Consider the following 25,876-nt stretch of genomic DNA (forward strand, 5'->3'; position numbering starts at 1 on the left):
CAACGTAACTTTAGGTCGACCCAAAAAGAGGCAAAGTCTAAGTAGAGCCTTTAGCCTCCTCGCTACAGTGTTCCCGCGTGTCTGTCAAGTCAGCTGTGCCTCTCAATGGGTACTGTTACATGATGTTTTTTAATTCTGAATTAATAATTCCGAATTAAATAATTCGGAATTAAAGTATTCTCCTTCGTGTTTACATGGAAATAGTAATTCCGAATTGAGGTTTACATGGAAAACACGTTTAATTGTTTTTATTCAATTCCTCTTAAGGTCTGGGGGTTGGGAAGGGTTCTGATTGGACAGGGGCGGGCGTGACGTATTTACGTTTACCGGAAGAAAACAGACTCCAGTTCCTGCTTCTTTCATTTTCGGTTACAACACGGAAGATCACACAATAAGTTCAAATGTCGCTTTGATTTTGACTATAGTTGTTAAAAAGCAGCTCGACACAAACGTACTGCTTCACTTTTGTCAGATGAGGAGGAGAAGAGAGATAGAGGACTTGCAGAAGGGAGGCGGGAGACCGGACTGTGGCGATTCAAAGCCGGTTAGTGCAACGGCTGCTCGACCTCAGCCTGAAATATGAGCCCGCCAGCGCGGAATATGTGCGTCATCGCGACAGGACAAGGGAACGAGCATGCTCAGAACGACCGGAATTAATTTAAAGCGGAATGAACGTATACATGATCGAGGAATTATTCAATTCAGATTTAAAATCAGAATAAACCAGACACTTACTTTGGATTTAAGTTTAATTCGGAATTATCATTTTCATTCAGAATTAGGTGTTTACAAGGTCATTTTAAATCTTTTTAAAGAGGATTTAATCTTAATTCGGAATTAAAGAGGAATTAAAAGTCTCATGTAAACGTAGCCATTATGGAAAAACTCAAAACCTTATATCTTGAAAACGAATAAGTTATAAAACAATGAGTGTGCTGATAGAGAAATGAGCTATTCAGACCAAATTCATTTTTTTTAACCAGGCTGAAAACATGTTTATTTCTGCTGTAAAGATCAGCTTTGTTAAATATATGTGTGTGTGTGTGTGTGTGTGTGTGTGTGTGTGTGTGTGTGTGTGTGTGCTCTGATGCATAAGGAGCCAGCTTGAACTGCTCACTGGAGCACATCTGTTGCCCTAGATTTGAAAATTCAAAAAGGATAGAAAACACTTTAAAATGAAGGGGCCTCATGTGGGGAGCTCCTCTGGAATTAGAATTATACATCCAAATGTTTCAGTCACTATTGGCCCCGACAACCATCATCATCTTCCTGGTAATGATTTGATGCAAGAACTGTAGCTGTGGTCTGTAAAGATCTTGACATCGTTTCGCCTCTTCAGCGGCTTCTTCATTTCAAGTTAGTTTCAAGTGTGGCCAAGTGTGGTCCGTCACAGCACCGGATCTGATAGGTTTCTATTCTAGTCAATGTGTTAACTTCCACTGGATCCACTCTGATCCGGCAGGTTATAGACTTCTATTTTTGCCGGATGCCGGAGCACGACGCATCAATCTCAACAGAGCAGATGGAGCGGGACAGGAAGTCAGGTTTCACCAAAACAAAATGAAAACATCCGGTTAATTTTCAGAATAAAACACTCTGTGTTATCACCAGATCGTATTTCACTTAACTACAACAACAAACCAAAGTCATGATGAGCGGAGCCAGACCTGGAGTCAACAGGTCAGAGGTTTTCAGAGGACCAGAAAGACAACAAGGATGAGGAGAGGAGGAGGAGGAGAATCCTTGATTCAGTAATTACCGCGGGAAAACCTTGTTCACATGACTCACGCTGTCCGGAGGTCCTGCTGTCATAGGATCATCGTCATCAGTGCTTGTGACCTAGTTTCCTGGAGTGGTTGGCATGTCAACACTTTGACCTTCAATGATCATAGAGAAGGTTTTGTTTCAGCTAGTTGTCTGGGGTAACTCGTGCAGGCACATTATGCCAATCAATGTTTTTCCATTACTGCTGATGCCCACTGAATGAGGGGGCAATGAAGCTTTTAGCCTCACTCATTGACCCCTAAATATGGAACATAGTGAACACACATTTTTGTGGATTCTTCTTGAATCAGTGGCCCAAAGCACAGAGATCAGCACTGCACGCTGCAGGCTTGTTCTGTTATTGGCTGGTGCTCAGCGTGTCGGTCATCTGAAGGGATGTCGTCTGTCATCAAAGTTCAATAATGAGAAATCAACTCGGACAAAAGCTTCTTGTCTCAATGGATCGATTGCAGATAAGATAGCAGCTAATAAAAAGGAAGGAATGTAGTGACCATGGCATTCACCGGATCAGGTGAGCCTGTCTGTCGTCCTCTCAGTGAAACTTCATGAACACTTTATTAAATAATAAAAAGAGAGCAAGGTTCAAAGTCATCTCGATCCATAACCATGGAATATATCCTGTTTGCAAACATAACAGGAGACAAACGGACACAGAGAGGAGTTTTAAAATGATAATGTCAGAACAAACAGAGCAGGTCAGAGTACCAGGATGAAAGAGATGTGTCAATGAGACAGCAACAGCATGTTTCTCTCCAAACACAGAAGCTATTCAATCACATTAATGTGTTATTATAGCGTTTAGCTTCCTGCTGCTACTGTGAAGAGCTGCTAAACTGCCTTTCATTGTTTCACCACAATGAAAATAAAGAGCTTTCCCTCTCTTTAAAGTTTTATTGTTTTTTCCACAAACAGAAGAGAATTAAATCAAATCATACATCTTGCATTTGTATCATATTACACATTTATATAAGTAAATTAAGATTGGATTATATTCAGAAATGTATATTAGAAAGAGAAGAGACATTTTTTTTAAATTAAATACTGCCACTGTGCCACACCGTACATTCAAAACAAGGAAAACCAACAATCCTTTGTGAATAATACAATGATACACTATGTAGATCCTCAGTTCAGCCTTCACCTGAATCAAACCACAGCAGCTGCTGCCGGGAAGTGCAATGCAAAATTACAAAGGATGAAACACTTTTACAAAGTTGTAGACAGAATTACATTTAAGAAAACATCCATCCATCCATCCATCTTCCTCCGCTTATCCGGGTCCGGGTCACGGGGGCAGCAGTCTCAGCAGGGAAGCCCAGACACTCCTCTCCCCGGCCACTTCCACCAGCTCTTCTGGGAGGATACCGAGGCGCTCCCAGGCCAGCTGAGAGACATAGTCTCGCCAGCGTGTCCTGGGCCTTCCCCGTGGCCTCCTCCCAGTCGGACATGCCCGAAACACCTCCCCAGTGAGACGCCCGGGAGGCATCCTAACCAGATGCCCGAACCACCTCATCTGGCTCCTCTCGATCCGGAGGAGCAGTGGCTCTACTTTGAGCCTCTCCCGGATGTCTGAGCTCCTGACCCTCCCTCTAAGGCTGAGCCCAGCCACCCTGCGGAGAAAGCTCATTTCGGCCGCTTGTATTCGCGATCTCGTTCTTTCGGTCACTACCCACAGCTCGTGACCATAGGTGAGGGTTGGAACGTAGATTGACCGGTAAATTGAGAGCTTTGTCTTCTGGCTCAGCTCCCTCTTCACCACAACAGACCGGTACAGCGCCCGCATCACTGCAGACGCCGCCCCGATCCGTCTGTCAATCTCCCGCTCCCTTTTCCCCTCACTCGTGAACAAGACCCCAAGATACTTGAACTCCTCCGCCTGGGGCAAAGACTCCCCTCCGACCCGGAGAGGGCAGGCCACCCTTTTCCGACTGAGAAAACAAATTTAAGAAATTTAATTTAATTTAAAATTTAAATTTAATTTAAGAAAACAAATTTACAAAATTAGAAACTCTTTTAAAGAGATCGAACATTTTTACCAGTCCTGAAACAAAACTACAAACAACAGATTTTACTGGAAAAGGAATGTACCAAATACAGGAAGTGATTCGGACGTGATCGAGTGAGCGGTTTGTTATGGCAGAGAGAAATTGACTATCCTACCAATCACAGGTCATTCTGATGTGTTAATGTGTCATGGAGAACTTTGGGATTTGTTTCTGAATGTAAAGTGCGTAACAAATAAAATGTATTATCATTATTATTGTTATTATTATGTGTCCTTTCAAAATAAAAGTCAACAACTCACACACCCGGGTGCCGGGCCGTACCGCTCGGCTGATCTGACCCAAGTGGTTTCATCTGCACCAGTGGTGGTCTTGTTACACAAATAGAACACAGCACGGCGGCAACCCTCTGCGACCCAAGCTTCAGTAATGATTGTGGACACTAAGGGTTGCTTAATCATTAGTATCACCCCACGGATTTTTTTTGGCATCATGGTGAGATGGTCCCTCTCCATCTAAGTGTGTTAGGTCTCTCTCTCCTTCTCTCTCCCTGTCCCTTTGTATATCCTTATGTAATCTTTCTTTCACTTTCTCTTATTTTATTTTTTTTTGGCCCACCTAGGTGTGCACGCCCTCTTTTACAGAACATGATATTAGCTGCCAATAAAAGATAGGCCAGAGTTCTAAGAGGGATGGTGATGGTTGCATGCACACAGTCACAAGCACAGAAGAAAAAGGTTCTCTTTCTTTTCTTTTGCTGCAAGAATAAATTGCATTAATATTTGACAGTTTGTGACAAACATGACACAAACCAGAAATATATATGCAGACAAGAGGAAAGAAGAAAAAAAAAAAAGAATAGAAATAAAAAAAAAAAATAAAAAAAAAAAAAAAATAAATAAATAAATAAATAAAAATAAAAGTCAAAAGAACTTTGAAAAAATTAATAATTCTGCGTATTGTCAATCAGAGATTCTGAGCACATCTCAGTTTCCACTGACTCTTTATAGTTCAGACTGATAGTGGACAACCTCATAATGGAACACAGCCAATCACAGCTTGATCTGATGAGTACATTTAAAACATCAGCCATTTGAAATTGAGATTCTTCAGATTGTGGATCTTTTCAATCAGAGATTGCGACAAAGAGCTCAGTTTCCACTGACTCATTTCAGTTCAGACTAATCATGTTGTTTATCATACAGACATGATTCCATGAAGAATAGAGAGGAGGAGATGAAGTACACGTCGATGTGCGGGGATCCTGGAAGTGCTGTAAATGCAGGAAATACAATTCCGCCGAGCGGACCAATCACAGGGCCTGCAGTCCGTGTCGATTCTACGCTTAGTTACATTTTGGAGGAGGTGCACATCAGCAACATGCGTGGGTACCGGAGCTACACGGACCTCCGGCGTAGGCTACGCCGTCGATTCAACCCAGAAGCATAAATCAGGCTTTACTCTGAACTACAATAAGTCAGTGGAAACTGAGATTTGTTCATAATCTCTGATTGAAAATATTCAGAATTATTGTTTTTTTTCCAATTTAGTTTGTCTTTTATTTTGAAAGGACACATCAGAATCCATTTCTCTCCACCAAAACCTCACTCGATCACTTCAGATCACTTGTGATACTGTTTAGGGACTGGTAAAAATGTCTCACCGCTTGTAAAAGTGTTTCATCCTTTGTAAATTTGCGATGAACTTCCCAGCCACCGTCGGTACCATTGAACGGTTCAACTGCCGTACTCTTGACATGGGGTACTTAATAGTACCAGGTGATTTTTTCTTTAGAGAGACCCATCTTGTACCCTTGGGGACAGTTCCATACCTAAATTTAACAGAACTAATTTGCAAATCAAATCAAAGCTCACTCACCACCACGCCTGCATCATTCTCCGCTGGGTCTCATTGTTCCTCAACTTCCTGTCTCTCCTGTGGCTTTTATGCTTCCTGATCATGTCCCCTCTATAAGACAGGCTTACTCCATGTTGCATGAGATGAATTATATTCATCCTACCTCAATGGTGTTTCCTTCATTGTGTTGTTTTTCACTGAAAAGTATTTGTCCCTGTTGGATCTGCTGCAGCGTAAAGTCAGCATGTTTCATTGAATATACATGTCTTTGTGCTTCTGTTCAGATGTGCCTTTGTTTATGAGACAGAGTTTGTTAGAATCAAACAAGATGTGCTGCAGTCGAGCTACCCAGACATCCTGGAAAACATGAAGAGTGAGATTGAGTGAGAGAGAGAGGGTTGGAGGGAAAACAAGGAGAGACTTTAAGGTTCAAGAAAAGAGTTAAAAGAGTAGGGTTAGTTTTCTGCTGCTCCTCATCTGCTCTCTCAACGTCTCTGTTTCTGCAGTTTGACATCAACCAGCTGATGAGCTCAGTGAATGTAATCCAAAGTCTGAGTCCAATCCACAAGCCCACCGAGTCTTCAGTGAGCGTCGGCAGCAGCACCCACAGCGGCAGCAGCAGCAGCGGTTGTGGGAGCATGAGCAGGGTTAGCGGTGCTGCCTTGGAGCAGTCTCCGGTGAACTGCACCAAGGGCTTCTTCCCGGACGAATCAGAGCCCCTGCTTCGCTGCGACTCCACCTCCAGCAAAGACTCCGCCCTCAGCAGGAATGGCTCCTTCATTACCAAAGGTGAGTGATGGTTGTTAAGTATTGGGAATAAAACCAGTGGTATCGCTCCTGTGGACCACCATAGCTGGTCTTTTCAAAGGTTTCCATCTTTTGTTTTAGCGTGGTTTTACAGTTCATTAACAGGTCCTGTTTTGTTACTTGCACAAATCTAAATGGTAGGTTTCACCATCAGACTTGTGGGACCGTGTGCCCCTCAAGCCTGTTTTACACTTTTGCGTTGACCCTACACAGCAGTGGTCAACGCGAATGTGAGCACTACAGTCATGGCCAAAAGTTTTGAGAATGACACAAATATTACATTTTCACAAAGTCTGCTGCTTCAGGGTTTTTAGGTGTTTTTGTCAGATGTTTCTATGGTATAATGAAATACAATTAGAAGCATTTCATAAGTATCAAAAGCTTTTATTGAGAATTACACAGAATTCATGCAATAAGTCAATATTTGCAGTGTTGACCCTTCTTTTTCAAGACCTCTGCAATTCTCCCTGGCATGCTGTCAATCAACTTCTGGACCAAATCCTGACTGATGGCAGTCCATTCTTGCATAATCAATGCTTGGAGTTTGTCAGAATTTGTGGGTTTTTGATTGTCCACCCGCCTCTTGAGGATTGACCACAAGTTCTCAATGGGATTAAGATCTGGGGAGTTTCCTGGCCAAGGGCCCAAAATCGTAATGTTTTGTTCCCCGAGCCATTGTGTTATGACTTTTGCTTTATGGCAAGGTGCTCCATCATGCTGGAAAAGGCATTCTTCATCACCAAACTGCCCTTGGATGGCTGGGAGAAGTTGCTCTCGGAGGATGTTCTGGTACCATTCTTTATTCATGGCTGTGTTTTTAGGCAAGATTGTGAGAGAGCCCACTCCCTTGACCGAAAAGCAACCCCACACATGAATGGTCTCAGGATGCTTCACTGTTGGCAAGAGACAGGACTGATGGTAGCGCTCACCTCGTCTTCTCCGAACAAGCCTTCCTCCAGATGCCCCAAACAATGGGAAAGGGGATTCATCAGAGAAAATGACTTTACCCCAGTCCTCAGCAGTCCAGTCCCTGTACCTTCTGCAGAATATCAGTCTGTCCCTGATGTTTTTACTGGAGAGAAGTGGCTTCTTTGCTGCCCTCCTTGACACCAGGCCTTCCTCCAAAAGTCTTCGCCTCACTGTGCGTGCAGATGCACTCACACCTGCCTGCTGCCATTCCTGAGCAAGCTCTGCACTGGTGGTGGCCCGATCCCGCAGCTGTAACACCTTCAGGAGACGGTCCTGGCGCTTGCTGGACTTTCTTGGGCGCCCTGGAGCCTGTTTGGCAACAATTGAGCCTCTCTCCTTGAAGTTCTTGATAATTGGATAGACGGTTGACTGAGGTGCAATCTTACTCGCTGCTATAAACTTCCCTGTTAGGCCCTTTTTGTGCAATGCAATGATGGCTGCACGTGTTTCCTTGCAGGTAACCATGGCTAACAGATGAGGAACAATGGTGTCATGCACCATCTTCCTTTTAAAGTGTCCAGTCACTCAATCATGACAGATTGATCGCCAGCCTTGTCCTCATCAACACCCACACCTGTGTTAATGTGTGTGACACCTGTGTGTCATTGAAATGATGTTAGCTGGTCCTTTTGTGGCAGGGCTGAAATGCAGTGGAAATGTGTTTTTGGTGATAAAGTTCATTTTCAAGGCAAAGAGGGACTTTGCAATTAATTGCAGTTGAGCTGATCACTCCTCATTACATTCTGGAGTATATGCAAATTGCCATTATAAAAACTGAAGCAGCAGACTTTGTGAAAATTAATAGTTGTGTCATTCTCAAAACTTTTGGCCATGACTGTACATACTTGTGCATCGATGTGTCCATGTAGCTCTGCAGTACTCCACCGATACGCTTGAGGGCAGTGTGGTCTCTCTGATAGTCTGGTCGCCTGTTTCCATCCCCGCTACAATCTCTGTTTACTTTTCCACAGAGATTCAGAGCGTGTTCTGTCAATCTACAGCTGATACATGTTGCTGTTTATCATACAGACATGATTACATGAAGAATAGAGAGGAGACGGAGGAGGAGGTGAAATACACGCTTGACGTACGGCGATTCTGGAAGTGCAGTAAATTCAAGAAATACAATGCAGCTGTGTGGACAAATCTCAGGGCTTGCCTTCTGCATCATTTTGATGCGTAGCTACATTTTGGAGGAGGTGCACGTTAGGCTACTGGTCACTATACAATAGCTGAATGGAAGGAGACACTCATTCCATTGAAACTGTTTATGCAGCAGCTTTTCTAATTGAAGTTGTATGCCAGATAATTGAATAACAGGCTGAGATCCTCTGAAGTGAACGACAAAGATAATAAATGAATGTTGGTTCATCATTACAAACGAAGCTTTACACATTGCTTATAGGTTCATCTGTTATATAAAAATATTACCCCTTCAAGTTAATACAAATATCTCCTTTTCCTGTGCAGAAAAGAAAGACACTGTGCTTCGCCAGGTGCGCCTGGACCCATGTGACCTGCAGCCCATCTTCGATGACATGCTGCACATCCTGAACCCAGAGGAGTTGCACATCATCGAAGAGATCCCAGCTGCAGAGGACAAGCTGGACCAGCTGTTTGAGATCGCAGGAATCAAGAGTCAGGACGCTAGCCAGACACTGCTGGACTCAGTCTACAGCCACCTCCCTGACCTTTTGTAATAGCTGAGAATGAAATCACACTGATGAGAATCTGAGAGTCACCTTAGGAATGAAAGAGGACATCCCAGTCAAGGGGGAGGTCCCTGCTGTTCAGGTTCAGCCTGGGTTTGTATGGAGACAGATAGAGTCTGATTCTTCAGGTTACTCTGAGGCAGGATGTGAGCTGGGTGTTTTAGGTGAGCTCCTTACAAGACTGATGTGCTTATACTGTTCTTCACCTTTCAACCAACCTTCCCTGTCTACTGCACACACTCTGTCACTCCTTTCATCCTCTGTCATGGTACAGGGTCACTGCTCACAGAAGTCTGGGTGGTACAGTAAGAAGTGATCTCGTAGTTTTTCACAGTTTTTCACAACCTTGTGTGAGTATTATGACAGTAACAATGACTATATATGTATATATAAGGGCTGTTCACGTTAATACCATGTCATTTTTTTGATGCACAATAATGCACAATTTCTTTAATATACAGCCTGCGATATGAGGCCCGCTGTAAGTCAGTCTAGAGATGATACAACTGAGATACCAAATAGCGCCACAAGGTGAAGCCTCGTATTTGTGTTCTTTATGTGAGACTGTGTTATGCTCTGACCGTTGACTCTTATCAGAGATGAGTTGATGCAGGTTATGCTGACGTTCTCCTGCTCATGTATGAACATAGAGCCATGGAGACCTGGCGTTGTATAGTTGATGTTCAGTTCTGGGAAATAGTCTGCAGGGTTGAAATCTAACCAGCGATCCAGGGGCTAACCGGTAAAAGCTGCTAGCCATTGTGCATAGCTAGCAGAAACAAACCACCTTAAGCAGCAATGGATACAGAAACAGACCTTCAGATTGGCAAGTTAAAGGTGACATATCACGCTTTTTTCATCAATATATATTGGTCTAAGAGGTCCCCAAAACATGTCTTTAAGGTTTATGCTCAAAAAAACACTTTGAAATCAGATTTTGGTCTGCCTGAAAAGTCCTCTTCTTCAATCCTCCTCAGAACACTCTGTTTTCTCTCTGACCACGGCTCTCCAGCACGTTGATCTAATGTTTACATGTTGGCTGAATATACACGGCTGCTCAGTGACCCGCGTTACTTCAACCCTCTGAATCTGATCCTGACGGAGAGGCGCCTGCAGCAGGACCTTTCTGAAGGATTGGTCACAGATTTAGTGTTTCTTGTTGTTTTATTTATCAGTATGTAGACGTGTGTCTCGGTACACAGCTACGAAGATGTAGCTATGTGGCTATGCTAACTAGCGCTAGCACTTATCCATGATAAATAAAAATCATCCACTAGATCTTCAAATCTGCAGACGTGGGGAGTAAAACCGACCTCTGCCAGAAAGGCAGCAGGACCTTTTCTGAAGGATTGGTCACAGATTTAGTGTTTCTTGTTGTTTTATATGTCAGTATGTCGACGTGTGTCTTGGTACACAGCTACACCTACAGCTATGAACATCTAGCTATGTGGCTATGCTAATTAGCGCTAGCACTTATCCATGACAAATAAAAATCATCCACTAGATCTTCAAATCTGCAGACGTGGGGAGTAAAACCAACCTTTGTGTTTATTAAGACAGCCTACAACTAGCATGCCTCCCTCCTAAGCTCCTTGTTAGCACACATGTGTGCAGGTAATGAAAAACAGAGGAGGGATTCAGTATTATTTTATACAGTCTATGGGCTGAACAAGCTCCGAGCTCTGACTCCGTGACAGACCGGATATTGTTGTTACGTAACAAAAACACTGAAGTCTGAAACGGCTCGTTTCACACACATTTACAGAAAGGTGGAGAAATCAAAACGGGCAGAATGGATTCTTTTCATTCTCGGGGGGTTTGTAGACATGACAGGGAAACATATTTCAGGTAGAGAACCATTAAAAAGTCCATTTTGCATGATATGTCACCTTTAAACTTCAAAGCCCTGCCGGAACATTCTCTCCACATGAACAAAGTTATTTGTACATATTTCGATTAACACAGCTAGTCGAGCTCACAGCTGACGCAGAGAGCCTGTCTCTGCAAACTATAAGAGATTTCTTTACTCGTCCCACAACAGGGAAATTCAAGAATCCAGCGTAACCTCATATTCCCCATGAGAGGTGAGACACAATTATAATGTGTAAAGTGTTCCACTACATTGTGTTAGTGTTACTTAGTAATGCTACACTCAGCCCAGCAGTTGTTGCTTGTTGAGCTTGAGTTAGCCGTGCTATGTTTTTAGCTCATTTTTGGAGCGTACAGAACCTTTGAGGTTATTTTGGAGAATCATCTGGACAGTGTTTGTCCTTCATTATAATTATTGCATTAATTGTGATGAAAAATGTGCATAAAGCAGGCATTTTTGTGTATTTGTGCACTCCTATGTTGTGAAGAGTATTACAAACTTAAGAAATATCCCTTTAGGTTTCATAACAGAAGAAAATGTGACAATAATAATTTGCTTAATTAATTAACCGTTTGACAGCCCTTATATATATCTATATCTCTCTATGAATAGAATGTGTGTGTGTGTGTGTGTGTGTGTGTGTGTGTGTGTGTGCCAATCAAAGGTTTTATTATGACTAAATGACAGGTGAATGAGTGTCAGACATCAACACAGAGAGAAAAGTAAATGAGCCAGAACTCTGAGCAGCGTTCGTTTCACTGTGTCTTGTTCGTCAGACTCACCACTCTTTGTTTTTCATGGTATAAAATAGCCTTCAAGTCCTGCACCAGAGTTTAAAACATGTCCCGATCTCGTTGCTGGTGCACCCCCCCTGTCTTTCCTTGCTCTCTCCTTCATCTGTGTGCATGTACATGGAGCAATTCTGTATTCCTGCTCACAACCACTTAAAGGTGCATTTCAACCAAGAGTCCCGGGGTCTTTTAGCCCCCAGAACTACTTTACACTGAAATAAAAGGTTCCTGTGCCCCCATTGTTGTCTGCAGTTCGACCGCAGGTATCATTATGAGCAACACAACAGTTAGCCTGTTAGCATGAAGAGACTCAGCTGGTGCTGTTTTAGATGGTGCTATATTTCATCACAGATGGATTCACTGAATCAACACGTGAGAGGAGATAAGCGCGAGTAGCAAAGACGTTTCAACACGGCTTTAAAATCCTTTTGAACTCAAAAAGCCGTGGCAGAGATCGACCGGTGTTTTGGTTTAAACAGCGACCCTGTTAACTGGAGACTTTCAGCCGGATGCATCCCTCATAAATGTCTTTAGACCATCATTAAATATCTGATGAGGATATTTTGAAATCTGAATAAAAACTAAACTAGTTTGCATTCCCAGGAACTCCCTCTGTGTTTCAACAGCTGTGTAAACTCCACAAACACTGACACGTTCAGCTGAAAGTCTCCAGTTTACAGGGTCACTTTTAAAACCATAACACCGGGAGAGACGCATTCACGGTGGGCTGAGAGAAGACTACTGTTACAAGCTGCTAAATCAAGAGAATCACAGCTTCTTCTTTTGAAAAGTACACACACATACAAAAAAGATAGAACAAATCAAAACTAATGAAAGAAAGAGAAATCAAGAGAATCACAGATGTGTGTGATGTTATTGTGGACGGAGGGAGGAATAAAAACACTGAGGTTAATCTACCAATCAGACACCTTCAGCATTGCAGGCCCTGCTCCCCGAAAGTCCCGGGACCTTTGAAAAGTACTACCCCCCTAGCAGGGGCTTTTTAGGGTGGAGATTATCTACCCCTGGACTAAATTTAGACCCTAGTTCCTCTGGTCGAAACGCACGTAGTTCCGGGGTAAAGTCCCTCTGGTTGAAAAACACCGTTTGTCACTTGAGCAGCTCTAGAACGAAAGCCCCTTATCAAAAAGATATTGGATTCAAATTCAAAATGATCTTATATTACTGCTGGAGTTATGTGGTTCATGACTGCATGGGAAATGTCCTTTTTTTAACAGAGGCTTCCAAACAGACAGAAAACACATCTTACTAAGTGGAAGGTTTTGGTGTTTGTTTTTTGCCTCCCTGGAACCAAAGCCATAAAATCTTTTAGTTATATTGCATTAAAACTCTGCTACTGTTGGACAGTAAACAAAAGTACTTCTTCCAGTACACACACACTCATGTCTTGCAGTGGTTCGCTTAAGCAAAAAGTAATATCTACATAAACTTAAACAAGTGTTCTTCATGCATTTCATTCAGTGCTTGATCACAGGATACTAGTGAGCTCATGCATTGGTATAATCTAAAGGCTCCATACTGAAATGTAATACTGTTAAGCACTGATTCATGTATTCCTTGTCTTTTCTTTCAGTTATCCTAAATGCTGTTAGCTAACTCTTGATTCCGTTGAAATGTTTTTTACTTTGAGTTTGATCGACTTGTTGTCGCATGTTTTTGTTAACATTCTGACCTCTTTGTATCTTTAGCGTTTAAAGGGCATTCACGTGTTTTTCCACCTGCTTAGTGCGACATCATGGCCTGGCTGCGATGTAAGAAATGCACAGCTCTAACCGTACCATACTTGAAGTCAGTCAGCTTGTACTATCTGATTTGAATGGGAAACTTTTACAGGTGTTTCCATATTTAATGTTATTAATGTAACAATGAAGGAGCAGCACTAAAATGTCCTCACTTCTAGCAAGAATCTGCAGGTGATGTGAGAGCCTGAATGATGGACTTTGTACCTCAGCAGCTGCAGTTGAAGCTTCTGTGGTGCCAGATGTGAACGCCCATGAGAAAGACCAGTTTGTACCCTGAGGGCCTGATCTACTAAAATCCCAAATAATGAGTGCTAAATTGCTCGTGCAAACATAACAGTTGCATGTGCTATTAATGGATGTGTTGCAAGTGATCTACTATGATTGCGTGCAAAATTGATAACAAGTGCAAAAGTGATGCGGACCGCCTTTAAATGAGGATTTTGCGTTTGCTACCGACTGTCACCATGGAGAGTTTGAGAGAGCAGAGTGGCCATAAACGAAAAATAAAGTTTGAAGACATGGAGGTGAAGGTCTTGGTGGGGGAGGCAAATAAACACATTGGTTAACTCCAGCTGAGACCTCTCAGCATTGCCATAAGAAACGCGATTTGGGAGAATGAAAAAAAAAGGATTTCATTATTTGAAAAGTGTTTTAGTAAGTTGTCCATCATGACCTTAAAAAAAAAATCAAAATCTATTTTTTCTTGTGGATGCTAAATGATTACATTTGCATCTCCTCCTCCCAGTATTTTGCGTGTTCTGATAATCTGCATGTACTCTGCACACTCATGACGGCAAACACGCAAGATGGATTGCGCGTGCTAGTTTGCTCATTTGACGCGCACCCGGTAAGTACGTGCGTGTGCTATCAAGTTTGCATGTGTTTTTATACACGTAAACCTTTAGTAGATCGGGCCCTCAGTGTTTATACCGGGGGTCGGCAAATCCAGGCTCAGGCCAATGTTTCTGGAGCCACTAGATGGAAGGTCAGAACATACTCAAAGGCTAATTTATGAATTTGATTTAATGAAAAGATACCGGACCACAGCCGGATTTATTCTCATCATACTGTATGTGACAAACTCTCAGAATGAAGGCTTTGCATCAGTGACTGACCCTCCTCACTTACTTAAAGCATTAGTATTGTTTACGTGCAGCTACGCCATTACATCGTATGCACAGTGAATGTAGCTAAACATTTAAGCTAGCAAAGGAAAAAGTCTATCTGAAGCTCTAATGAGAGAAGCTGACAGCGTACAGAGGGCATAAGAAGAAGAATGGAAAAACAGGTGCATTCATCTTACCTTTATCTCTTTAATGCAAAGTCGTTGTGTTTTATAGCTGTATGCAAGAAATATGTCAGGCGACATCTGAAGAAGAAACATGACAACTTCAAAGTGACCTTTACTCTGGACAGAGGTATGAAAGCTCAAAATTGGCCAGATGGTGTAGAACAGGTTCATGACTGTCATGGTGTTGTTGATATCAAAATAATCCTGATATCAGATATTACTGCTGGTGGCTCAGCTTTGGCCCGCAGGCCTCCAGTTGCCGGCCCCTGATTTCTAAAGACTGAGAGAAGACGAGGGGAGGTGACGCTGCTGTGGACTGTGAGATGTTCTGTGATAATGAAAATCAGTGAGCTTGCGTTAATACTTCAAACTGTAAATCACTTTTCTTATCTTGGAAAGTCTGTCAGGTTGACGATGGGATGATGGATTAGGATTGGGTGGATGAAACTATTAAAGTAGAAGATTTGTAAAGAAATATTACATTTCACTTCTGTAACATGTCTACTGCTACATAACCTCTTTAAAGTAACCAATAAAGGCTCCAAACATTTGCCTTACTCTGTGCCCTCGTCTCTGATTCAGATGCTGTGATGATGACAATGATGATGATGCTCTACCAATTCAACTGAAACCCCTCTTCTGATTTTATTTCACTTTGACATGACACCTTTCAAAGTACATTTACAATAACAACATTTGGCTTTTACACTGAAAGACGTTCACACTGTTGGCGCCACTTGGTGGCAATTCATAGTTTTCACGTGACATCACACACTCATGGAAGCCCCCCCTGGCGGGCAAAAAGAGGCTTTTTTCATGCTACAGGCTACGGGGAAATGTCCCGACTCTGCTGCCAACTACTTTTTTGTTTTTCAATTATTTAACGAGGAGACAGCCCGGGTTCTGCTTCTTAAAGGGATATTTCATTGTTTTTGAAGTGGGGTTGTATGAGTTTTATGTCACTAAATATACTAGCCACACTAGTTTGTGATCTGCTAGTATATCTTAATTCCCAAAGGTCTAGGGACTGTTGTTAAGTCTTACTCGTGACAGCAAGAAGTTTTCTTGGTTCGTTGGGCCTCATTCACTAACAGTGTGTATGCACGAATATGTGCTTAAACCATGTGTAAGAACGTTACAAAGCACAAATCTGGGATTCATCCATATATTCTAACTTGAATTTATTCTTACACTGCGAATAAAAAAAGAACTTCCTCAGATCATGCATAGGCACAAATGATGACGACCAACTAGGAAGAGGGAGCACATTTCTCCAGTGTTAGCTTCTCTACACTGGCTCCCAATAAAATGTAGAATAGAATTTAAAATCCTTCTTTTAACCTACAAAGCCCTTAAAAATCAGGCACCCTCGTATCTTAAAGAGCTCATAGTGCCCTATTACCCCTCTAGAACTCTACGCTCCCAACATGCAGGCTTGCTAGTTGTACCTAAAATCTCTAAAAGTAGTATGGGAGGTAGAACCTTCAGTTATCAGGCCCCTCTCCTTTGGAATCATCTACCAGTCAGGGTCCGGGAGGCAGACACCCTCTCCACTTTTAAGAGTAGACTTAAAACTTTCCTTTTTGATAAAGCTTATAGTTAAGCTGGATCAGGCTTGGACCAGCTTTTGTCATGCTGCTATAGGACTAGACTGCCGGGGGAACTGGCACACTGACACACTGGGATCCTAGCTCACCTTCTTCCCCCCAACCCCTTCATCACTTACTTTAACTCTGCCTGTCCCATTAAAGTTACTAACCATAGACCCTTCTGGAGTCCCTGAGCTCCCTTGTCTCGTAGATTCCTCTGAGCTGCCGTTGACGTCCTCCTGCTGTGGACGATCTGGACTCCAGCTGATACGGACGTGCTGGACTCCAGCGGCAACAGCTTCTACGACTCGTCTCATCACTATCACCTCTCTCTCTTACTCCCCTCTATCTGTCTTTCCAGACCCAACTCAGTCGAGGCATGATGGCTGTCTAACATGAGTCTGGTTCTGCCTGAGGTTTCTGCCTGTTAAAGGAAGTTTTTCCTCACCACTGTAACTAGCTAAATACTGCGATGTGCAATGCTCATGATGGATTAAGGTGGGGTCAGACTGAGTCTTACCCTGTCTTGGTGTTGGGTCTCTGTTCATAATTTGACATAGTGTGGTCTAGACCTCCTATGTTTGTAAAAGCGTCTTGAGATAACGTTTGTTGTGATTTGGCGCTATACAAATAAAGATTGATTGACTGATTGATTCTCAGAAAATGTAAACACATACTCTTAGAACTAAATGCATGACATATTTAAACTACTTTCAGTAAAAGAAAAAAGCCTTTAATAGAATTCAATAATTAAAACGGTGAATTGACTAAAAGTATTAAGTAACCATGAAATTGACGCCTTTTCACCCTTATCATACTTAGAATATTGAATCTTAAATGAAATACTTAGTTTACAATTAAAAATATGACAATTTACATATTAAAATGCTACATTTTTTATGTTCATTAAATCGTCGACCACTCCCACCAACAGTGCCATGAATTAGCGCATCTGTTGCCAAAACCAGTTGATCAGTCAGAGCCTATTTAAGGACATGCAGTGAACAAAACTGATTACGGTTTATGTCCAAGAAAGTAAATGATGGCAGATCTAACCTTGCTTGAAGACATTCATTTGAAACCCCAGCACTGTGGGGATGCGTTTGGAGGCAGGAGCTCTGAGAATTGGAGGGCTTGTTTTTTTTGTGAACAACTTTTTTATTTTTTTTTTAAAGGTAAACAGAAACAGCACTCAATCTGCAATCAAAAGTAAAAAAAAAAAGAAAAGGAATCGAGAGAAAAAAAAACAACAACACACAACCAAAGGCAACCCCCCCCCCCCCCCCCCCCCCCCAAACCCCTAACTTTGGATCTCTATAAAACTCTTTCAGGACACGAGACACCACATTTTAACAAGAAATGCAAATAAGAATAGTGATTACAGCAATTTCTTGATCTGATCTGCCATTGTTCCCCTAGCTTGAATAGTATCGGCTCCAGCACCGTGTATTCTTGCCACTGAAAGCTCCATATTTATTATATCAATGTATGTGTTAATCCATTGGGGCTTATTAACCGTATGTGGAGGTTTCCAGCATAAAGCCATAATCTTTTTAGCGGCATTGAGGCCCATTAAGAGGATACATCTTTTCCTGCATGTCAACTTTAGTTAGGTGGTATCATTCAAGAGTAGCACAGTAAGTAAGTAAGTAAGTAAGTAAGTAAATTTTATTTAGTATAGCACCTTTCACAGAATAAAATCACAAAGTGCTTCACAGGAAAATATCCAACACATTAAAAGAAACAGACAATAGCATAAATAGAACATTAGTCTGAACACAGTGAGTCGAAGGCCTGTTTAAATAAATGTGTCTTCACAAGTTTTTTAAAGGCGACAAGAGATATAGCAGAACGGACATTTACAGGAAGAGCGTTCCACAATGTCGGTGCCACAACTTCAAAAGCACGGTCACCTTTTGTTCTTAAGCGCGCTCGAGGGACAACCAGCAAGCCCTGGTCAGAAGACCTGAGTGGCCTACTGGTAAGGTAGGGGTGGAGCAGGTCGACGATGTATTCAGGAGCCTGACCATGCAGAGCTCTATACACGAAAACGAGAACTTTAAAATGAATCCTAAATTTAACTGGAAGCCAATGTAGGGAAGCTAGAATCGGAGTGATGTGGGTTGTCCGGCTGGACTTGGTCAACAGCCTTGCAGCAGCGTTCTGGACTAATTGAAGACGATGGAGGGACAGTGGGAGAACACGGTACAGTGACTTCCAGTACATTAGATAAAGTAGTACAGACATCACCCCAAAAAAGTATCACGTTCTTGCATTCCCAGTACATATGTATGTATGAGCCTATAAGTCCATCTGAGCATAGGGTGCAAATTGGAGATGTCAAACGTTTCATGAGAAAGTTTCTCCTTGGGGTTAGGTAAGTCCTGTGGATATAATTGAAATGGATCTGTTGATGATCTGGGTTTTTAGAAGCAAAGACAATCGAGGTCCAAATCTTTTCCCAGCCCAGTGAATCATCTCCGATATAGTGCTTCATTTCACTATACCATACATGTATAATAGGGAGGGATTTATAAGAGGCATCCCGGATAAATGAATACATTCGGGAGACCAAACCTCTTTTTCGTCCTCTAATGTACAGAATAGAGTGCAAAGGGTGGGCAGTAAGAGAAGAATTCCATGGCACTCCATAAGCTTTCTTAGATGCCTGGAGTTGAAAGTACAGAAATAAAGATGTTCCAGGCAACTGGTAAGACAGTCTCAACTCATTAAAATCACGAAGCCCATTCTCGTTGTATACATCAGCTAAAACATGGATACCCCTAGAACTCTAGTCTGGGATGTGAATGGGACCCCCCAGTGAGTAAGGAACAGTTGTTAAAGAGTGGACTATTCAGGTGCCATTCACATGTACTCTTAGATTCCTTCTCAACAATAGCCCATGTTGATAGGAGGAAACTCATTATAGGACCAAGCCGCAGCTTAGCTGGTTTTAGAGGGACAGCAGAATAAATCAGATCCTCCAGTCTGTGTGGGGATGCTAGGTTCTTTTCTATAGGTTTCCATCGTGGATCAGAATTGGGGCTAAGCCAATCTGTGAGTGGTCTCAATACAAATGACCAAAAATAGTATTTATGGCTAAAATCTACCCAGACACTGATGACACTTGTAACAGATGCAAGAATTCACCTGCTAATCACTCCCATATGTTCTGGTCCTGCCCACAACTACAAGGATTTTGGAGTCAAATTTTTGGTACACTGGGAACAGTGTTTCACACAGTCTTTCTCCCTGACCCACTCACTGTCCTATTTGGTGTCCCACCTTCTGGAGTGCCCAACCTCTCAGCTGCCCAACGGCATGTCTTAGCCTTTACAACCCTACTAGCTAGACGCCTCATCCTGTTCAGGTGGAAGCACACGCTCCCTCCTTCCCATAACAGCTGGCTCAGGGAGATCCTCAGTCATATCCAACCTCGAGAAGATCCGATTCTCACTTGCAGGATCAAGGAACTCTTTTGACAAGACCTGGAAGCCCTTCACTGAATACCTAGACAAAACAACTGTTCATCCAGACGAAGCTTAGTTGCCCCCCCCCCCCCCCCCCCCCCCTCTCTCTCTCTTCCCTTCTCTCCCCTTTTCTCTCTTTTTTTATTTTTTTTTATTTATTTATTTTAGTTGTTGTTTTTTGTTTTTGCTGTCTTATGTAAGTATTGTGAGGTTTTGGGTGGGTGGGACTTGGGGTTATGGTCGTGAATAGGCCAGTAAAATTGTTGCAATATGCATTGAAATGCGGTCATTGTGCACACTCTTTGTACCTACCTTTTTTTATACTGTCAAGCTTACATGCACTGTACTACCAAAATCAATAAAAAGAATTGTGAAAGAAAGATGAAAAAAATATATATATATAGTATTTAAAGTTAGGCACAGAAAGACCACCCTCGGTTTTATGTTGTTGAAGTGTTGTTAACTTCACACGGGGCCGTTTCCCTCCCCAAATAAATTTAGAGATCAAAGAATGTCTTTTTTTCCAGTAATCAATTAGGGGTGGTAAGGGCAACATCGAAGAAAATTAATGTATAAGTGGTACAATATCCATTTTAACAGTTGACACACGAGCTTGAACTGATTTTGCCATGTGAGGTCATCTACTGAGATCTGCCTCAATTTTATTACAGATGCCATGAAAATTCTTATCGGCAATATTAGCTAATGAAGGAAAAATGTCCACCCCCAAGTATTTAAATTCTTTGACCACTGGGATGTGCTGAGGTCATGAGTTTAGGTTCAATTTAGAGTTTAAAGGGAGAAGTGCAGATTTTGTCCAATTTATTTTATAACCAGACAGAGAGCTACATTCATGAATATGCGGTAGTGATGTGGCTGCTCTATCAAGATATAAAAATATGTCATCAGCATATAGTGATATGGAGTGTGTGGTGTTGTTAAAAGTGATGGGGGTAATAATTGGGTGTTGACGAATTTTCTGTGCAAGGGGCTCTGATGACAAAATAAAAAGAAAGGGGCTTATTGGGCATCCTGAACGAGCGTTCTTATTTATCATTGCAGATGGGTTATTGTATTGCAGTTTAGTTAAATTAATAGAAGCTGAACCCAATTTAAAGGGCTGTAGAACCATCCTCAAGTATTCCCACTCTAGCCTATCAGACGCCTTTACTGCGTCAAGGCTCAATACTGCACATGGAGAGGGAATATCCTTGGCAGCATGAATTACATGAAGCAGACGCCGTACATTGTCAGAAGCAAGTCATGATTTAACAAAGCCTGTCAGGTCACTATTAATTAGTGTAGCTATGTGGGGTTCTAATTGGGAGGCCAGTATGCGGGCAACATTTTTTATTTCTGTATTGAGGATAGATAATGGTCTATAGTTCCCACATTTAGTGGTGTCCTTGTTGGGTTTGGGCAATATTGCTATTAGGCGGCATTCATGTCTTTGAAAAAGGCACCAGCTTCAACAGCTTTATGAACCATAGATAAAAAGAATTGTCCCAGCTCATCCCAAAAGGTGAGATAAAACTCTGGGAAATCCCATCCCATCCCGGAGACTTGCCTGTTTTCATTCCAGCTATAGCCCCTCTCAGCTCAGTCAGAGTGATTGGCTCCCCACGGTGCTGTGCATCTTCTTGCGTAAGCGCAGGAAGCTCTAAATCTTGAAAAAAGGTTTCACACTTAGTTTTATTTCAGATTGCAAAGATCTGCATAAACATTTTGGAAAGCAGTATTCATTTCTTTGGGAGCAGTCAGCAGTATTTGGTTTGAGCTGATCGCTGTAATGCTGGAATATTTATCGCATTTTTGCAGACTGGTTCTATGAATTTGAAATTCAGCTCGTAATCTCAAAATGTTGTTCAACTTCATTCTGACAGCATCGATTTTCTTTTTACTGTCCTCTGTGGCGCCATCATCCTGCTGAGCCTGTTCGAGCCTTTGTGATTTATTTTTCAAGTGAGTTGGTTTTGCACAGCCTTGTTCGATTGAGGTAAGAAGCGAAGGAAATAGTTGTATTTCTCACAAATCCTTTAATTGCGCCCCATAAGACTCAAGGGTCCTCTACTGAATTAGCATTCACTGAGATAAATGTTGTGAAATTATTTCTGAAATGGTCACAATAGTCTTTGTTTTTCAGTAATGTGGTGTTAAAGTGCCATCTTGTGGCCTTTGCTGGGGCCTGAGCAAGTGTGAGCTGTGATGTGACAACACAGTGCTCAGATAAAGAGTTAGGATAAATTGCAGCTGAATGATTTTCAGAGTATAAAACTGCAGAAGCCAGTAAATGAGCTATCTTTGAATAGGTTTTGTGTCTGTAAGAATAAAAAATATATTGTCTTGAAGAAGGGTTTACAGCTCTAAATAAATCTGTGAGACTGAAATCATCAACTAAACCTTGGAGGGCAATTGTTGAAGGAGGGATATGTTGAGATGGTGTACTAGATCTATCAAGTAAGGGATCAAGGACAGTGTTCATGTCAGCGCCAATAATAACTGAAAAGTCCTGCAGGTCATATAAAGACTTGCTAATTGTAGCAAAATACTCTGGACTAAAATGATTTGTGGCATATATACATAGAAATGCAATTTTCTGACCATATATGTTTTTTATATGTAAGCAATTCGACCATCCTCACTTCCATAGCTTCCAATTATTGTTAAGGATAGGCTACGTCTCAAGACTACCAGGGCACTACGGCTCTTAGAGTTAAAAGTAGCCGCTGTTGAAGTATAGGAATAACAGTTCGACAGTCGTTGTTTATCAGAGTGTTTAAAATGTGACTCTTGAAAGAAGGCCACGTCTATCTTGTGTCTCTTAAGCCAATCAAGACACATTGAACGCTTAGTGGGGCCATTTAGGTCATTTATATTCCAGCTAGCTATATGTAGCATAGACAGGCTGGGCAAAGTTTTGTGTTCCTTTATATACATTATAGTCAGAGATGTGGCGATGATGGGTGGGCGGGTTTTATACAGGGGGGAGGGGCAGATGATGGGGCATTAGTGCACCAAGGCTCCCCCCCCCCCCCCTCCCGCCTCCCTTCCACCCCCTTATTTTAATGCACCTCACTAGATACTGATATAGGTAAAGACATGGGGTGGGGGGTGTGGGTTGGGTGGACCGGTTTTATACTAGGGGGGCGGGGAAATTGTGGTGCAGTAGTGCGCTACAGCTCTCTGGTGTCCATGTCACCCTCCGTCCCCCTGCTGCCTCCCCTGTGGGGGCCTGGTCCGCGGCTGCCCTCGGGGCCGGGTTTCCCGGGGTTCCCTCGCGGTCCTCTTTGGGGGGTGGGGTGGCGCGCAGCTGGGGGGGTGTTACTACGGCAGCCATTGGGGTGTCCCTCCATGCCCCCGCGGCCTGGTCCATCAGTCGCAGGGCGTGGGTGGGGGGCGTGGCTGGGGGAGTGGTCGGGCCGTCTGGGGGGGGCGGGGGGGATTGGCCCTGCCGCCTCCGCCCTCCCCCCGCTCCGGCGCGCCGGTTGGCGGGCTCTGGTCCTGGTCCTGCCCGTCTGCCTGGCTGTCTGCTCCTGGTGCTGGGCCCCATCGGCCCTGGTGGCTCCTTTGGCTCCGTCCTGGGGGGCTGTGGGGGCGGTGTTGTGGGGGTGTCCCTTGGGGGGGCTGCGGGATCTCTCCCCCCTCGCCCCCCTTTCCTCCTACTGGGTGACCTGGGGGTCGCCCTGGGTGCTACGGTGGTACCTGTTTGCTTCCGGTCTGGGTCCTTGGCTTTTCCCCTGGCCTGGGTCTCCCGCGGCGGGTTGGGTCCTTCGGTCTGACTGCTCTCGCGGCCCGGGTGCCCGGCCGTACCGCTCGGCTGATCTGACCCAAGTGGTTTCATCTGCACCAGTGGTGGTCTCGTTACACAAATAGAACACAGCACGGCGGCAACCCTCTGCGACCCAAGCTTCAGTAATGATTGTGGACACTAAGGGTTGCTTAATCATTAGTATCACCCCACGGATTTTTTTTTTGGCATCATGGTGAGATGGTCCCTCTCCATCTAAGTGTGTTAGGTCTCTCTCTCCTTCTCTCTCCCTGTCCCTTTGTATATCCTTATGTAATCTTTCTTTCACTTTCTCTTATTTTTTTGGGGTTTTTTGGGGGTTTTTTTTGGCCCACCCAGGTGTGCACGCCCTCTTTTACAGAACATGATATTAGCTGTCAATAAAAGATAGGCCAGAGTTCTAAGAGGGATGGTGATGGTCTCATGCACACAGTCACAAGCACAGAAGAAAAAGGTTTTCTTTCTTTTCTTTTGCTGCAAGAATAAATTGCATTAATATTTGACAGTTTGTGACAAACATGACACAAACCAGAAATATATATGCAGACAAGAGAAAAAAAAAAGAGATGTGGCGATCCAAATATTGAACCCGATGTCGCTCCCCAAAAAATATAATAATATAGAAAAAGGAAAAAGAAAGAATACTATGAAGGTAAATATGTTGCAAAGTGCACAAGCTTGTAGACTTGATTTGAGAACCTGCAGAATACGATTTGAGAACTTGTGGATCAAAAATCTGAATCTTGTGAAAAAAAATCACACACATGAACTGAATTTGAAGTTACGAAAAAAAAAAAAAACATGATAGCTTGTGGAAAAAATGTGAACTTGTATATTGAAAATGTGTAAAAAATATTCATACAGTCACAAAAAAAAAAATTCACACATGTGTAGATTGATATTTACAACCACAACTCGGTGATGACAACCTCTCAAATCGGTCCCTGTAACTTCACAATGAGCTTTCTCACATTGCAAAGTGACGAATCTGCGCACTTGACTTTTGCAACACTTCTTGCACTGCATGTGTTGCAAAACAAATTTGCACTTGTAGCTGTGGGGGGAGGGGTGGAGGGGGAGGGGTTGGTGGGTGTTGGGTGGTGGGGTGAGAGGTCCACCAATCAGAAATCAGAAGACGAAGCGCTGTTCTGCTCTGCTGTCCTCCTCCCCTGTATCAGCGGCTGCCTAGCTCCCGGCTCCTTACCGCTACAGGCTACAGGGAAAATGACCGGACTCTGCTTCTAACTATGTGTTTAAAAACTTAAAAAGTGCCGGACAATTCTTTTTCAGTTATATGATGAGGAGACAATCCCCGGTTCTGCTTCTTACAGGGATTTTTCATTGTTTTTGAAGTGGGGTTGTATGAGTTTTATGTTTCCAATGATACTAGCCACACTAAGAGCCAATAAGAAATACTCATAAACATGTTATCATGATGTGTTGACACGCTAAACTCGACATGTAAACCCAAATATATATCTACTTTTGCATTAAAACATTGCCCATAAACAATATGCACTGGATGTCATAAGGGCATTAATAGTAACATGTGGAAGGAGTTTGATTGGAAGATGAAGACAAGGTTCTTTAGGACGCCTTCGGTGGTTTCCAAATTTGTAGATAACTCGGCTGCAATATACTGCTGGAGAGAATGTAGAATGGTGGGTGACCACTCGCACATATTTTGGGATTGCCCAAAGTTGCTGCCTTTCTGGAAAGGGATAAAGAGCGAGATAGATAAAGTTCTGGGAATTGACTTACTATTTACCCCATGTCAGTTTCTTTTAGACATAACCCCTGTAGAAAAATACACTAGAGACCAAGAATACCTATTACATATACTCTTGATGATTGCTAGGAAAATGGTGACAATAAAATGGATGATTTCAGAGCCACCTACAGTGGCACAGTGGAAACAGAAGCTAAGGGAGGTGTATGGAATGGAGGCTCTGACTGCTCAAGTACAACTACGATCTGATAGCTTTGTGAGGAGATGGCTACCTATAGAAAAATATCTTGTCAACTGAAGGGAACCCCTCAATGTGCTACAATGTCTTAAATGTCCACTAAATTACTTTTCACCCATTAGTGTTATTCAGCTTTCTAGGCCCTAATGTGTCTCTCTCTCTCTGTATGTTTCTTTTTTTTTTTTCTCTTTCTCTCTTTCTCGCACTGTCATACA

The 25,876-nt window shown here is 42.8% G+C and overlaps 1 protein-coding gene across 1 annotated transcript in view; it reads left to right on the forward strand.

Annotated features, from left to right (window-relative positions):
* The window catches only part of tnfrsf21 (tumor necrosis factor receptor superfamily, member 21), a 64,334-nt gene extending 54,535 nt beyond the window's left edge, over positions 1-9,799 (forward strand). The window contains exons 5-6 of the mRNA XM_034698947.1: positions 6,152-6,434; positions 8,892-9,799. Coding sequence (XP_034554838.1) covers positions 6,152-6,434; positions 8,892-9,121 — 513 coding nt within the window. The 3' untranslated portion in view covers positions 9,122-9,799. The remainder of the gene's footprint in view (positions 1-6,151; positions 6,435-8,891) is intronic.
* Positions 9,800-25,876: the final 16,077 nt, after the last annotated feature.

The sequence above is a fragment of the Notolabrus celidotus genome, chromosome 13 (genome assembly GCF_009762535.1).
Source record: "Notolabrus celidotus isolate fNotCel1 chromosome 13, fNotCel1.pri, whole genome shotgun sequence".
Lineage (NCBI taxonomy): Eukaryota > Metazoa > Chordata > Actinopteri > Labriformes > Labridae > Notolabrus > Notolabrus celidotus.